General features: G+C 47.3%; 1 protein-coding gene and 1 long non-coding RNA gene across 5 annotated transcripts; one reads left to right on the forward strand and one right to left on the reverse strand.

The window, feature by feature from the left end:
- The first annotated feature begins 1,194 nt into the window (after positions 1-1,194).
- MAPDA (N6-Methyl-AMP deaminase) lies at positions 1,195-15,989 on the forward strand. 4 transcript variants are annotated; one of them, XM_080980825.1, is made up of 10 exons: positions 1,195-1,293; positions 2,094-2,224; positions 3,031-3,091; positions 4,253-4,340; positions 5,426-5,507; positions 6,133-6,259; positions 7,323-7,403; positions 13,968-14,106; positions 14,707-14,807; positions 15,694-15,989. In XM_080980825.1, exons 1-10 carry the CDS (start codon positions 1,240-1,242, stop codon positions 15,883-15,885), a joined length of 1,056 nt encoding a protein of 351 aa, XP_080836951.1. In that variant the 5' UTR covers positions 1,195-1,239; the 3' UTR covers positions 15,886-15,989. The 4 variants fall into 4 exon arrangements, with proteins under 4 accessions (XP_080836951.1, XP_080836952.1, XP_080836953.1 ...); XM_080980826.1 differs by having other exon boundaries at positions 6,133-6,229; XM_080980827.1 differs by lacking the exon at positions 1,195-1,293 and adding an exon at positions 1,572-1,733.
- LOC308462871 lies at positions 7,410-10,760 on the reverse strand. The gene is made up of 4 exons (XR_013979395.1): positions 10,325-10,760; positions 10,094-10,224; positions 9,228-9,288; positions 7,410-7,630 (listed from the first exon to the last, which is right to left on the reverse strand). It is a non-coding gene; the product is annotated as an uncharacterized lncRNA (long non-coding RNA).
- Positions 15,990-16,539: the final 550 nt, after the last annotated feature.

The raw sequence follows: 16,539 nt of genomic DNA on the forward strand, positions 1-16,539 counted from the left end.
GGGAAAGGAGATTGTGAGCCGCTTTGAGAGTCCTTCGGGTAGTGATAAAGCGGATATCAAATCCAAACTCTTCTTCTTCTTAAGATGTTTATGGCGTACATCACAATCGTAACAAATAAAGGCTTGACATATCTCGCTTTGCATGTCATGAGTCTATCTCATATTAGTTTCACCTTTTAAGTTGAATTACTGAAATAAATGAACTTTTCCACAATATTCTAATTTTTTGAGTTTCACCTGTATTTATAGCCCACCAGACGCCTGCCACAGCAATGCTGATCAAAGGTAGGGTGGTTGGGAGGCAAGTACTGTATAGAAAAGCAGACTTGGCTAGAGCCATTAAATTAACACAGAGACTTCTGCTGCTTTGTCCTCAGATATAAAACTTGGGAGGACCCAAAGTTAACATTATGACTCCCATACAGTGGTACCTCAAGTTACGAACTTAATTCGTTCCAGAGGTCCGTACTTAACCTGAAACTGTTCTTAACCTGAAGCACCACTTTAGCTGCCGGAGCACGATATCTGTTCTCATCCTGAAGCAAAGTTCTTAACCCGAGGGACTATTTCTGGGTTAGCAGAATCTGTAACCTGAAGCTTATGTAACCTGAGCTACCACTGTATCCTGAAAGAATAACCTTCTAAGGCTGATGGGAGAAAGGGACGGAAGACTCCCGCGTCTTTCCCAACTGCACTTGCAGCTCTGTTCTCCCAGCCATTGGCGCTCCCTCGGCCTGAAAACTGAGATGGCACCCCAGTGTCAAATTCGACAGGCCTTCGCTCTCCCGGAGTCTTACCTTCACCTCTCCCAGCCATTGCGGAGGACAGAGACTGCAGGCCTTTTCTCCTCTCATGCTGAGCACCAAAGCAGCAGCCCTGCCTGGCCACCTGCAAAGCCACATGGATTCTCAGTTTTTGTGTGCAGTGGGGATGCAGCAAACCTCTGGCCGCTGGTCTTTCTGGGGTAATGATGCAGGGGGGGGGGCTGTAAAAAACCAAGAGCATCTGTGGGACTGACCCATCTTTTGGTGCCCTAGTCGCACAGCAAAGCGGCTGTGATATGTGACCTGACAGTCACTTTGCAAAAGCATGCAGGCGCAAGAGGATCCTTTGCAGAATGGCTGCTTCCAGGATCCGGCTCCTTTGGCGAGCTGCTCTGGCCTCCGATGAGGCGCCGCGGGCCGGGAGGCGGCGCTGCTGCCCGGCGCCCGGACGAGGGCGGCCTCCTCCTGGGCGGGGATGGCGGCGGAGCCCCCGGGAGCGCGCGGCTTCTACCGGGAGCTGCCCAAAGTGGTGAGGCCGGGGCGGGAGAGGGGCGCCGGGCCCAGGCCTTCCTTCCCCCCACGGCCAGGGGCCTGCGGGGAGCGGCCTGGGGCAAGGCGAGAGCCGGGCGGTGTGGCGGCGAGGGAGAGGCCGGGGGTGGAAAGGAGGCGCCGCAGAAGGCGGCATGCCGAGAAAGAACGGGCAAGGCCCGAGAGTCGCCGGCCGCCTTCCAGGGAGCATCTGGGGGGCGCGCCTGCCTCGCGGGCCGAGGGTCCCGGCTCAGGGGCGGCTTTCCCGGGCTGAGCGGGTCTCCCGCCTGAAAGGAGCTCTGGCGAGTCCGTGGTCCCAATCCCTTCACTGAGCTGGGTGGATCAAGAGTCCGTCTTGGTGTAAGACAGCTTCTTACACTTGCTAGCCCTCCATTTTTTAGCCCCCCGAGGGAGTGACCATCACTGCATGCAGTTAATTCTGTAAGTGAATGGTTTGTTCTGTAAAAAAGAATTACTTTTGTCTTTCATGAACCTATTGCCAGTCAGTTCCGATGGATGATGAGAGAGAATTTATATATCCCACTGAGGAATTTCTTCCTGTGAAGCATCTTGAAGCTATCAGCTGTTGTTCTACTTCTTGTGGCCCCCAGAAGGCTGTCAAGAGGAGAATGCGGCCCTAAAAAAAAGTCCCCTGCTCTTGTGTTGTGTAGGCGGCCAGAAATAAGAACTGACAGCTTAAGGTTAAGGAAGAGAGGGAACTGGGAGGGGGAAAGGGGGTGTTTTTAAAATGTTTCTAATGAAATTTGGGGAGCGTTGAGCACGTATTTGCTTCTGAATTAGGAGCTGCATGCCCACCTGAATGGCTCCATCAGTTCTGCTACCATGAAGAAATTGATGGCCCAGAAACCAGACCTTCAGGTTCCTCATGGAATGACCATGATTGACAAGGGCAAGAGAAGAAGCCTGGAAGAGTGAGTATGTCTCAAGTCTGAGCCTTAAAGGAAAGGCCTGTGCTAGAATTTATTAGGTGAAGCATCTGCCTGGCTGCCTCCTCCCACAACAGATCCCATTCCCACCCTCTGCACCTGTTGGTCAGATGGATGTGTGCTGCTCTTTAGATGCAAGGAGAAATCCCTGCGCTGCAACTTCGGCCTTGTGCATGGTTGAATGTGTTAGCATCAGCAGCTGACCTTCAGATGAAGCACAGACCTGATGCTGCGTCCTCACCCCCTAATTCCCAACCAAACTCTTTGTTTGGCACTCCTGTTCCTCCTGCGCTGCATAATTAACGCCTCCATATGCTCTTAATTGGCAGCGTCAGGCTGTAGCAGAGAAGGGATGAGGACCTCTGCATCAGCATCCAAGGGACCAGCTCTTTTGATGCCTCTCTTCCTTGAATGCTTTCATCCCAGCTGGTCTTTAGAACAACTTGTAAGAGCTTGAACTTTAGGTTTGTTTCTTTTCTCCTCCCTCCCTATCCATTTTTCTTTTGTGCTGAGTCTTTTTAGGTTATAATGCTGAGGACAAGTTGTCTTCCTTTTTATATTTTATATTTATTTATATTTATATCATTTGTATATTTAATATTCCTTTTATGTGTACATTTAATTCAGAGGTGCATGCGTGTGGGAAGGGATGCATGATAAATGCAGAAATCTATTTGAAACAAAGGTGATCTCTGGAAACGAGTTCAAAAAGCTGATTTTGGGGGAGTGTGCCACTTTTCCCTTTGTTTTGATGAATGCCTATTCATTGCAATTCTCTTTTCTTTCTTTAGGTGTTTTCAGATGTTCCAGATCATCCATCAGATTACCAATAGGACTGAAGACATATTAATGGTAAGCTAACTCAAACTTAATTTTAATGTGTGTTTTCATAGCATGGAGCTTCCTGCAGCCAATGGGAAGCCGACCAGCATCGCAGAAGGTGGTCCCTGCTCTGCTCCGTGCTGGTTTAACATGGCGCACAGGAGCCAACTGAGCGGGTGGGGGGGATCCATGGGCCAGTTAAATGATCCCCATGGGCCGCTTGTGGCCTATGGGCCTTAGGTTGCCAACCCCTGGTGTGGTGCTTCGAGTGTTGGACCAGGGTTCATATCTACTCAGCCATGAAGCCTGGTGTGTGACCTTTGGCCACTTGCTGCCTCTCAGCCTTGCGTAGCACAGGGATGCTAGGGGGATGAAATGGGGTGGGGAGAACTAGCCCGGCCACCGTGAGCTCTTTGGAGGAAAGAAGGTGGAACAGAAATGCAGTAAGTAAATACAAAGAATAGAATAGAATCCGTCTTTTGCTGCTGATGAAAAGGAATCAATCACTGGCCAAGCATGGGGTTGTTTTTTGTTTTTTATTCTTGGTGTATTACTTACATATATCTCTGCTTTTCTTCCACCCTTCCCTTTAAGGAGCTCGGAGTGGGGCACACAGCCATCTCTTGCCCTTCCCAGCTCAGACGTTCTCCTTGGAGCAGAGCAGGTTTAGACTCAGTGATCATCACTGGCCAAAGATCACCCAGTGAGCTTACTGGCTGAACAGGATTTGAGGCTGACTTGTGTGCGCTGTTTTGAGACTGATGGACAGCTGATCATTGCAAAGAACTGAAGAAACAGAAAAATATTAGCATGTAAGGTGTGGTTAAATAAGGTTTGGCAGCTGGAGCAATTATTAAAAATTGGTGAAGTGGTAGGTAGCTGAATTCCAATCATTAATAAAAAGAATTCTTAATGGGTGGAGTCTTTTTAGAGGCGCGGAGATGAATACACACTCATGTCTTACTATTTCACAATTCACATTACAGTATTTTTGAAGTGTTAGGGTTGTAAATGAATTGTATATGAAGCATAACTTTTATATTCTAGATTTTGCATATATTTATATTTCATGATGATATAAGAATTATTTCTGAAAAATAGAACCAGGTATGTGAGTGAATTTGAGATTTGAAATGATGGCAGTGTGCTTTGTGAATATCCTTTAGGTTCAAAATACCGCTATAATTTCAGGTAATGAAAGATGTTGTCCAGGAATTTGCTGCTGATGGAGTCAAGTACCTAGAGCTAAGGAGCACGCCCAGAGATGAGCCGGCCACGGGTGACAATTTCCCTTTCAATTTATAATTGCCTGCTCTTTGCCACTAAGCACCCCCGCCCCCAAGTTCTCCTCCAAGAAGAAATGCTCTCCCCTCACCAGGATTTGGCGAGAGTGGAACATCCAAATACCTCACAACAGCCACTCCCTTCCAAGATGGGGCATTGCTTTCCACAGACATACATTCAGTGAAATAATTTATTTTTCATTTTACAGAAAACATACTCAAGGTTGCTTGCATTAAAAAAAACCCACTCAGCAAAACTACAAATAAAATAAATTATTATAGAACATCAGTTGAAAAAGGCAGCTGTGTGAGGGAGAAGTGCTCCCCCCTTCTTGAGCAAAGCATGTTCTCCTCCCCCCCCACCAGCTGAGGTCAGGGGGGAGCACTTCTTGCTCCAGCTCACTTCAAGCTCCAGGTCTTGCCTTGAAGCCCCTCCCTTACCCGCTCGACAGCTGACATCATAAGGCGGGGGGGAGCCCTTGGGGGCCAAAGGGGAGGCCAGGGCTGGTGGAGGTTCCCCACCTAGATTCCTCCTCTAGGGTGAAAAGCAGTCCATAACTATTGGGAATAGATTTTATTTATTTCATTTCATTTCCCTTCTTAATTGGGATAGACCAGCTTTCTACATTGCTATACACAAGGCAGCTTACAAGCTGAAGAAACGAGACTATACGAGAGCACACATCTTAATAACTAAATGGCATGGAGAAGTTTTTGGTGCAGTGGGCCGGACTGGACTGGGCTGGGTATGAATAGCCTCATCTCGTGCCCTTTCCTGGAACCTCCTGGCTTTCAGGATGGAGCTAAAGCCCGCCATTTTTTGACCCCAGTGGCTTTCTGCAGTAGTGCAACCCTGGCTTGGCAAATGTCTGCACTTGAGTGCTGTGAAACGAAAGCCGGGGGGGGGGGGGCGGTCAGTTGTGACCTGACCTTTAGTGATATATGGATTGGGGTATGACTGAGGTCAAGGCATACCAGGAAACAAAACCCTAGGGTTTGTGTGTGTGTGTGTGTGTGTGTGTGTGTGTCAAAAACACTTTATACCTTCTGTTTGAAAGGAATGCAGATCTTCTCTTCATAGGTATGACCAAAAGGACCTATGTGGAAGCTGTACTTGAGGGTGTAAGACAATGCAAGGAAGATGGCTTGGATATAGATGTTAGGTAAGTTTGCAAGTGATACACGGGTGGCGCTGTGGTCTAAACCACAGAGCCTTGGGCTTGCCGATTGGAAGGTCAGCAGTTCGAATCCCCATGACAGGGTGAGCTCCCATTGCTTGGTCCCTGCTCCTGCCCACCTAGCAGCTCAAAAGCACATCAAGTGCAAGTAGATAAATAGCTACCGCTACAGCATTTCCGTACGCTGCTCTGGTTCGCCATAAGCGGCTTAGTCATTCTGGTGACATGACCTGGAAGCTGTCTGCGGACAAACGCCGTCTCCCTCAGCCTATAGAACGAGATGAGTGCGCATCCTCAGAGTCGTCCGCGACTGGACCTAACGGTCAGGGGAACCTTTACCTTTACTTAAGTTTGTTAGCCAGACTCCTTTTGTTTTAAATGCCACTGATTCTAGTGCTGAATCTCCAGCAAAGGATTCCCCGAGCTTATCTGGTGTTTGCCCTGTCTCCCTGGCCTTTTCTGCGAGAGGAGCTAATTGCATTCACTTGAGCAGGAAAAGAAGTTGGCTGCCGCTGTACAGTTTTCAACCTGGGCCAGTCCCTACATCACACTCCTCATTTGTGAGCTAATGGTTGTTACTTCTGCAATAATATGGCTATCTATATTCTAGGTTTCTGTTATCTGTGGATAGAAGAGGAGGACAAACAGCTGCCAAGGAAACAGTCAAACTCGCCGAAGATTTCCTGCTTTCCACAGATGGAGTGGTGGTAGGCTTGGACCTCAGTGGAAACCCTTCAGTAAGCTTCCTTTAAAAAGAAGAAAGAAACACCTCTGCCATCACCCAAACTATCATATGTTTCTATCATGATTCAAGCCAGCCTTCGTCAACCTGCTTTAAACCATGAGTGTTGTGACCTGCCTTGGGACCTTCGGGTGAATGGTGGGAAATAAACAAATAAGTGGATGCTGGGACTGTGCTGGCTCAAGCTGAGCAGAGTAGTAATGCAAAACAGCTGGAGGGCACCAGGTTGGTGGAGGCTGTGTTAAGGCTTCTGTTCACCTGTATCTTAAGAACCTAAGAAGAGCCTGCAGGATCAGGCCAATGGCCCATTTAGCCCAGCATCCTGTTCTCACAGTGGCCAACCAGGTGCCTGTGCCAAACCTGCAAGCAGGATTTGAGCACAAGACTCGCCTCCAGGAACTGGCATTCAGAAGCATTGCTGCCTCTTGGCTCTGGAGGCAGAGCAGAGCCCTCATGGCCAGGAGCCCTCCAGAGCCCCCTCCTCCTCCATGAATTTGTCCAACCCCTTTTTTTAAAGCCACCCAAGTTCCATAGTTTAGGGACGCGGGTGGCGCTGTGGGTTAAACCACAGAGCCTAGGACTTGCTGTTTGGAAGGTCGGCGGTTCGAATCCCTGCAACGGGGTGAGCTCCTGTTGCTCGGTCCCTGCTTCTGCCAACCTAGCAGTTCAAAAGCATGTCAAGTGCAAGTAGATAAATAGGTACCACTTTGGCGGGAGGGTAAACGGCATTTCCGTGCACTGCTCTGGTTCGCCAGAAGCGGCTTAGTCATGCTGGCCACATGACACAGAAGCTGTACGCCGGCTCCCTCAGCCAATAAAGCAAGATGAGCGCTGCAACCCCAGAGTCGGCCGCGACTGGACCTTTAATTTCCATAGTTCAACTCTGTGCTGCTTGAAGAGGTGCTTTGTCCTGAATCCTCCCAACATTCGGTTTCTCTGGCTGCCCACGAGTTCTAGCGTTACGGGGGGGGAGGGGATTTTTCTCTCTCCACATTCTCCACGACTTGCATAATTATGTAAACTTCTTTCCTAAGCTATATTTTTGCTTTACCTTCAAGGCAGGTCATGGCAAGGACTTTCTGGAGCCTCTCTTAGAAGCGAAAAAAGCCGGGCTGAAGCTGGCGTTGCATCTTTCGGAGGTAACATTCTGCTGCCGGGACTTGCTCACTGAGCAGCTTCTCAGGCTAAATGTGGCACCAGGATTTATTTATTTTAAGTGATGTGTGTAGGGTTCCCTGCGTCACCTGGAAGGAGGTTGTCTTTGCCATCAGCGCAGCACTGGCAGGCCACCATGGTGCAAAGCTGCAGTGTGACAGTCCCGCCTGTGTAGGGGCCACTTGTTCAGGTTGCACTGGCCACATGGGAACTGTGCATGGGCAATAAATAAATTAGTAGTACCTGTAAGTGGCTTACTACAAGGCTTATAATCTAAAAAACACAACACGCAAGGGGAAAGGGACAGGGAGGGAAGAGGAAAATCAGTGCGGAGGCACCAGTTTCTAAATAGCAGTTCCTGTATTGGCCAGCCGGCCTGGTTCAGGGAACGAGGCCCCTGATGCAGTTAGCCCTGCTTCCTGTCTCTCCCACTGGGACAGTCTGAGGCAGGGGTCAGCAAACTTTTTCAGCAGGGGACCGGTCCACTGTCCCTCAGACCTTGAGGGGGTGGACTATATTGGGGGGGGGGGTGAACGAATTCCTATGCCACACAAATAACCCAGAGATGCATTTTAAATAAAAGCACACATTCTGTTCATGTAAAAACATGCTGATTCCCAGACCGTCCACATGCCGGATTTAGAAGGCTATTGGGCCGGATCTGGTCCCCAGGCCTTAGTTTGCCTACCCATGGTCTGAGGATGTGGCTGCCCCCAGGTAACAGTGGAGGGGAGAGGAGGAGGCAATGGAGGGATCCTTAATCTTTTCCCAACCTATATATTTCCTCCTTCAAGCTGGCAGCTTGAAACGGCAAGCTGGAGTACCTGTCTGTGGGTATATCATCTACTTCTTGTTTGAATAAATTTTATTAGAATTTAAAGAGAGATACAAAGTTTATTATCACATATCTTTTTTATCCAGACTAAAACATTACTTTAGATAAAAACACAGATACGAAAGAAAGGAAGAGAGAGAGAACAAAAAAATTAAAGTTAAGAAACTAAGGAACTTACAATTCTTACAATCTGTCAGCAAACTATATAAACATTATTCAACTCATCCACTCCAATATAATCCCCAGCATGACTACTTTCTATAAACCAACATTATCTTCAGCCTTCAAACCAAAATGCCATTATTTCATGCAAAAGGTCTATGAGAGCTTTCCAATCTTTAATAACTTAACAGTGACTTTTCTCTGATTAAGCATGTCAATTTTGCCCTCTCAGCTAAGTCTAATAAGTCTTAAAGGGAAGGGTGGAAGAAAAGCAGAGATATATGTAAGTAATACACCAAGAATAAAAAACAAAAAACAACCCCATGCTTGGCCAGTGATTGATTCCTTTTCATCAGCAGCAAAAGACGGATTCTATTCTATTCTTTGTATTTACTTACTGCATTTCTGTTCCACCTTCTTTCCTCCAAAGAGCTCACGGTGGCCGGGCTAGTTCTCCCCACCCCATTTCATCCCCCTAGCATCCCTGTGCTACGCAAGGCTGAGAGGCAGCAAGTGGCCAAAGGTCACACACCAGGCTTCATGGCTGAGTAGATATGAACCCTGGTCCAACACTCGAAGCACCACACCAGGGGTTGGCAACCTAAGGCCCATAGGCCACAAGCGGCCCATGGGGATCATTTAACTGGCCCATGGATCCCCCCCACCCGCTCAGTTGGCTCCTGTGCGCCATGTTAAACCAGCACGGAGCAGAGCAGGGACCACCTTCTGCGATGCTGGCCGGCTTCCCATTGGCTGCAGGAAGCTCCATGCTATGAAAACACACATTAAAATTAAGTTTGAGTTAGCTTACCATTAATATGTCTTCAGTCCTATTGGTAATCTGATGGATGATCTGGAACATCTGAAAACACCTAAAGAAAGAAAAGAGAATTGCAATGAATAGGCATTCATCAAAACAAAGGGAAAAGTGGCACACTCCCCCAAAATCAGCTTTTTGAACTCGTTTCCAGAGATCACCTTTGTTTCAAATAGATTTCTGCATTTATCATGCATCCCTTCCCACACGCATGCACCTCTGAATTAAATGTACACATAAAAGGAATATTAAATATACAAATGATATAAATATAAATAATATAAAATATAAAAAGGAAGACAACTTGTCCTCAGCATTATAACCTAAAAAGACTCAGCACAAAAGAAAAATGGATAGGGAGGGAGGAGAAAAGAAACAAACCTAAAGTTCAAGCTCTTACAAGTTGTTCTAAAGACCAGCTGGGATGAAAGCATTCAAGGAAGAGAGGCATCAAAAGAGCTGGTCCCTTGGATGCTGATGCAGAGGTCCTCATCCCTTCTCTGCTACAGCCTGACGCTGCCAATTAAGAGCATATGGAGGCGTTAATTATGCAGCGCAGGAGGAACAGGAGTGCCAAACAAAGAGTTTGGTTGGGAATTAGGGGGTGAGGACGCAGCATCAGGTCTGTGCTTCATCTGAAGGTCAGCTGCTGATGCTAACACATTCAACCATGCACAAGGCCGAAGTTGCAGCGCAGGGATTTCTCCTTGCATCTAAAGAGCAGCACACATCCATCTGACCAACAGGTGCAGAGGGTGGGAATGGGATCTGTTGTGGGAGGAGGCAGCCAGGCAGATGCTTCACCTAATAAATTCCAGCACAGGCCTTTCCTTTAAGGCTCAGACTTGAGACATACTCACTCTTCCAGGCTTCTTCTCTTGCCCTTGTCAATCATGGTCATTCCATGAGGAACCTGAAGGTCTGGTTTCTGGGCCATCAATTTCTTCATGGTAGCAGAACTGATGGAGCCATTCAGGTGGGCATGCAGCTCCTAATTCAGAAGCAAATACGTGCTCAACGCTCCCCAAATTTCATTAGAAACATTTTAAAAACACCCCCTTTCCCCCTCCCAGTTCCCTCTCTTCCTTAACCTTAAGCTGTCAGTTCTTATTTCTGGCCGCCTACACAACACAAGAGCAGGGGACTTTTTTTTAGGGCCGCATTCTCCTCTTGACAGCCTTCTGGGGGCCACAAGAAGTAGAAGTGGTTGGATCAACAACAGCTGATAGCTTCAAGATGCTTCACAGGAAGAAATTCCTCAGTGGGATATATAAATTCTCTCTCATCATCCATCGGAACTGACTGGCAATAGGTTCATGAAAGACAAAAGTAATTCTTTTTTACAGAACAAACCATTCACTTACAGAATTAACTGCATGCAGTGATGGTCACTCCCTCGGGGGGCTAAAAAATGGAGGGCTAGCAAGTGTAAGAAGCTGTCTTACACCAAGACGGACTCTTGATCCACCCAGCTCAGTGAAGGGATTGGGACCACGGACTCGCCAGAGCTCCTAACTAAATATGACATAATAGGCATTACTGAAACCTGGTGGGATAAGTCCCACGATTGGAATGTAATAATGGAGGGATACAATCTATTTCAGAGAAACAGACCAGACAAGAAAGGAGGAGGAGTGGCGTTATATGTCAGGGGTGTGTATACCTGTGAAGAGATCCAAGATTTAGAACCTCAAAGCCAAAGTGAGAGCATTTGGGTCAAAATCAAGGGAGAGAAGAATAACAGTGACCTCATTGTGGGAATAAAAAAATCCTTCCAGTAGCACCTTTAAGACCAACTAAGTTAGTTCTTGGTATGAGCTTTCGTGTGCAAGCACACTTCTTCATTGTGGGAGTTTACTATAGATCCCCAAGCCAAACGGAGGACATAGATGATGCCTTCCTGGAACAGATGGCCAAGCATGCAAAAGGAAGGGAGATAGTAGTAATGGGGGACTTCAGTTACCCGGATATTTGTTGGATGTCCAACTCAGCCAAGAGTATAAGGTCAAACAGATTCCTCACTGGCCTTGCAGACAACTTCATTGTCCAGAAAGTGGGAGAAGCAACAAGAGGAACAGCCATTTTAGATCTGGTCCTAACCAATGTTGATGACCTGGTTAGTGGGGTAGAAGTGGAAGGATCATTAGGCGCGAGTGATCATGCTCTTCTGAAGTTTACTATACAGCAGAAAGGAGCAGCCAAGCATACTAGGACTCAATTTCTTGACTTTAAGAAAGCCGACTTCATAAAACTTAGGGAAGTGCTGGGTGAGATCCCATGGACAGTAATACTAAAAGGAAAGGGAGTTCATGATGGCTGGGAGTTTGTTAAGAGGGAGATAGTAAAAGCACAACTTCAGGCAATACCAATGAGACGGAAACATGGAAGGTGCCTAAAGAAGCCAGGGTGGCTATCTAAAGAACTTTTAACTGAGTTAAGATTAAAAAAGGATGTGTACAAAAAATGGAAAAGGGGGGAAACCACCAAAGAGGAATTCAAACAAATAGCCAGCACGTGTAGACACAAAGTCAGAAAAGCTAAAGCACAGAATGAACTCAGGCTTGCTAGAGAGGTTAAAAGCAACAAAAAAGGCTTTTATGGGTATGTTCGTAGCAAAAGGAAGAACAAAGAAACAGTGGGGTCACTCAGAGGAGAAGATGGTGAAATGCAAACAGGGGACACAGAAAGGGTTGAACTCCTCAATGCCTTCTTTGCCTCAGTCTTCTCCAATAAAGAAAACAATGCCCGACCTGAAGAATTTGGAGCAAATGATTCAGCAGAGGAAACACAGCCCAGAATAACTAAGGAGATAGTACAAGAATACTTGGCTAGTTTAGATGTATTCAAGTCTCCAGGGCCAGATGAACTGCATCCAAGAGTATTAAAAGAACTGGCAGATGTGATCTCAGAACCACTGGCAGTCATCTTTGAGAATTCCTGGAGAACAGGCGAAGTCCCGGCAGACTGGAGGAGGGCAAATGTTGTCCCTATTTTCAAAAAGGGGGAAAGAGAGGACCCAAATAACTACCGCCCAGTCAGTCTGACATCAATACCAGGGAAGATTCTGGAGCAGATCATTAAGCAAACAGTCTGTGAGCACCTAGAAAGGAATGCTGTGATCACCAATAGTCAGCATGGATTTCTGAAAAATAAGTCATGTCAGACTAACCTGATCTCGTTTTTTGACAGAATTACAAGCCTGGTAGATGAAGGGAACGCAGTGGATGTAGCCTACCTTGATTTCAGCAAGGCATTTGACAAGGTGCCCCATGATATTCTTGTAAAGAAGCTGGTAAAATGCGGTCTTGACTATGCTACCACTCAGTGGATTTGTAACTGGCTGACTGACCGAACCCAAAGGGTGCTCATCAATGGTTCCTCTTCATCCTGGAGAAGAGTGACTAGTGGGGTGCCACAGGGTTGTGTCTTGGGCCCGGTCTTATTCAACATCTTTATCAACGACTTGGATGATGGACTCAAGGGCATCCTGATCAAATTTGCAGATGACACCAAACTGGTAGGGGTGGTTAACACCCCAGAGGACAGGATCACACTTCAAAATGACCTTGACAGATTAGAGAACTGGGCCAAAACAAACAAGATGAATTTTAACAGGGAGAAATGTAAAGTATTGCACTTGGGCAAAAAAAATGAGAGGCACAAATACAAGATGGGGGACACCTGGCTTGAGAGCAGTACATGTGAAAAGGATCTAGGAGTCTTGGTTGACCACAAACTTGACATGAGCCAACAGTGTGACGCGGCAGCTAAAAAAGCCAATGCAATCCTGGGCTGCATCAATAGGAGTATAGCATCTAGATCAAGGGAAGTAATAGTGCCACTGTATTCTGCTCTGGTCAGACCTCACCTGGAGTACTGTGTCCAGTTCTGGGCACCACAGTTCAAGAAGGACACTGACAAACTGGAACGTGTCCAGAGGAGGGCAACCAAAATGGTCAAAGGCCTGGAAACGATGCCTTATGAGGAATGGCTAAGGGAGCTGGGCATGTTTAGCCTGGAGAAGAGGAGGTTAAGGGGTGATATGATAGCCATGTTCAAATAGATAAAAGGATGTCACATAGAGGAGGGAGAAAGGTTGTTTTCTGCTGCTCCAGAGAAGCGGACACGGAGCAATGGATCCAAAGTACAAGAAAGAAGATTCCACCTAAACATTAGGAAGAACTTCCTGACAGTAAGAGCTGTTCGACAGTGGAATTTGCTGCCAAGGAGTGTGGTGGAGTCTCCTTCTTTGGAGGTCTTTAAGCAGAGGCTTGACAACCATATGTCAGGAGTGCTCTGATGGTGTTTCCTGCTTGGCAGGGGGTTGGACTCAATGGCTCTTGTGGTCTCTTCCAACTCTATGATTCTATGATTCCACACTTGATTTTGTGTTTTAATAAAACAAACATTTATATACTACATACTGTTTCCAAAAAACCGGCAATAGATCTTATGGGGCTCTTGTTTTGGTTGGTTGGTCTGGTTATTTCAGCTCATAGAACTTGAAAAGGTGTGCAGTGGGTGACCAAATGCATTGAGGGGATGAAGGTGAGCGCAGGGGCATCACAGCAGAGACCCATCAGATTATGCACAGTGGGCAGAAGGGCAACACGGTGGGGGTTTTCTTCCTTCCTCGTGATACTGGAACCCAAAGAGGGTCCTCCAGCAAAGCTGAATGGTGGGTTCAGGACGGTCAAAAGACAGTGCATAGTTAATCTGTGTGTCTTCTCTCAGATCCCAAACCAGGAAGAGGAGACCAGGCTTCTTCTGGGCCTGCCACCTGACAGAATTGGACACGGTACATTTCTTCATTCTTCATCATTGGCCTCAGGGGATCTTGTGCAGCTGGTTCGGCAAAATCGCACACCCCTAGGTAAGGAAAGGCGTTGAAGGAAAGATGGAGGTTCCCTGGGATTCACTTTCCTTTGCCATTTCACCCTTGGTTGGCAGAGCTCAACTGAGGTTAGCAAGAGAACTGTGGCTGCGGCAGCATTTTTTCAGGCCCGGTGGAGGCCAGTCCCTGGTGAGAGGAGGGGAGGAAGGTGGCTGGTGCTGAGCACCGTTGGTCCTCTTCTTCCTTCTTCACAACGTCCACATCAAACATTCTGTTTCTAGCTTCACAAGGGTATTTGGGGGCACTTCCACTGGGAAAAATCTTACTTTAATGCAGGGCCAGTTTCCATGTGGAAGCCCCCTCAAGCCAGAGCTTCCTCCCAGGAGGTTTGAGGTCTGCTGTGCCACTTGCCACTACTGACACCATCTCATGTTGAGTCCGCAGACACAACCAGAGTAACGCCAAGGCCTTCACACTAGGGTCTGCGTCTTTGTCTTCACTGCTATACTTCCGCTGGAATGAGGCTTTGCTCGTGCGAGGTGACCACGTCCGCTTTAGGGCAAGTGCTTTGGCTGGCCTTCCCATGCTTGCTCTCCCCGTTTGACCCCTTCTGAACCAGACTTCTCTCGTCTTCCTCAGAACTCTGCCTGACGTCAAACCTCAAAAGCCAGACGGTGCCTTCTAGCAACCAACACCACTTCGGATTCTGGTACAACCTGGGTCATCCCATCGTGCTTTGCGTAAGGCACTCTGCGTTATCCAGACACACAAAGATGTCAGCGCGGAGAACCTCTTCAAAAACAATAGGGAAGGCATGTCCAAAGTCTGTTTCAGGGGCCTCATCTGCCTGCCGGTCGGTTTAATCTGGCCCCTGTGGCAGTTTATTTCCTGGGGTAAAAAACCTCAACAACTTCAATCCTAAAAAAAGCTCAAGGCCCTTCACTTCATCAAATCTGGCCCTCTTTGAAAAAAAGTTTGGACACCACTGCATAGGGAGGAGGCCCCCCCCATTGACATGTTGTAATAGCCTTGCCAGATCAGGAGGAGCCATCTGTTGCAGCATTCTGATTTCCCACAATAGCCAATCAAATGATATTTATTTATTACACTTTTCCTCTCCAATAAGCTCAAGGTGGCATCCTCATTTTTACTCCGCACAACAACCCTGTGAGTTAGGCTAGGCTGAAAGGCCCAAGGTCACTCAGTGCGCTTCATGGCCGAGCGGGGATTCGAACCCTGGTCTCCCAGGTCCTAGCCCAAGACTCCAACCTTTACACCATGCTACCTCCAGGAAGTCCATGAACAGCCTTCCCTCTACTTTGTATCTAGCAAGCAGCATTCCCAGGTCTGCTGCCCCTGGGCATGGAAGTTCTGCCTCCCCTCGTGGTGGATGGCTGCTGGTTGAGCCATCTCATCATGGCCTTTCTGGCACCTCCCACACCCCACGCCCTTCCGGCCTCACAAGCGACAGCCCTCAGCAGGGACATCAGGAACAGAAAGTTTATATAAAAAGTATTTTTGGAAGGCAGTCTACATTGTTGGCTAGGAAAATATTCTGTGATGCAGTCCTTGTAAGTGCCCAAAGCCTATAAAATTAACCCTTTTACCATTTTCTTTTACTGCCAGACGGACGACAAGGGGGTTTTTGCGACTGACCTGAGCCAGGAGTACCAGCTGCTTGCGGACACATTCCAACTGTCCAAAGCACAGATCTGGGAAATCTCCTACAATGCCATCAACTGCATTTTTGCTTCCAGTCATACAAAGACGAAACTGAAGGAGCAGTGGCATCAACTGAAAGCATCTGTGCTTGAATAGCCATATCAGACCACCAACAACTATGGCACTCACGCTGCATGCGTAGAGTGTTTTCTTTTTTTAAAAAAACGTATTTTTTATTAAAGATTTCTTGATTTACAAAAGTATGTGCAACATCTCTTTTTCCAAGTTACATTTTCTACAGATCAGTTTCATTTGTTGAGACATTAGTGTTACATTAGGAAGACAAGGGGGAAAGAGGTGGGGGGAACGGTAAGTGGGGTGGGGTCAGGTGGCGATGTTTCTATTTTACTTAATGTATGTGCAGGGTTTTGTGTCGGCATCGCTTGTGCAGGTAATAATAATAATAATAATAATAATAATAATAATAATAATAATTTATTATTTATACCCCGCCCATCTGGCTGGGTTTCCCCAGCCACTCTGGGCAGCTTCGAACAGAACACTAAAATACAATAACCTATTAAACATTAAAAGCTTCCCTAAACAGGGCTGCCTTCAGATGTCTTCTAACAGTTTGGTAGTTATTTTTCTCTTTGACATCTGGTGGGAGGGCGTTCCAAAGGGCAGGTGCCACTACCCAGAAGGCCCTCTGCCTAGTTCCCTGTAACTTGGCTTCTTGTAGCGAGGGAACCACCAGAAGGCCCTCGGCACTAGACCTCAGTGTCCGGGCAGAATGATGGAGGTGGAGAC

Source organism: Podarcis pityusensis (genome assembly GCF_964106645.2).
Source record: "Podarcis pityusensis genome assembly, chromosome: 14".
In the NCBI taxonomy this organism is placed as follows: domain Eukaryota; kingdom Metazoa; phylum Chordata; class Lepidosauria; order Squamata; family Lacertidae; genus Podarcis; species Podarcis pityusensis.

Coding starts and splice junctions, on each gene's coding strand:
- MAPDA (XM_080980825.1), top strand. CDS start 1,240: ATGGCGGCGGAGCCCCCGGGAGCGCGCGGCTTCTACCGGGAGCTGCCC. Junction 3,092..4,252: donor GGACTGAAGACATATTAATG/GTAAGCTAACTC, acceptor CTATAATTTCAG/GTAATGAAAGATGTTGTCCA. Junction 6,260..7,322: donor ACCTCAGTGGAAACCCTTCA/GTAAGCTTCCTT, acceptor TTTACCTTCAAG/GCAGGTCATGGCAAGGACTT.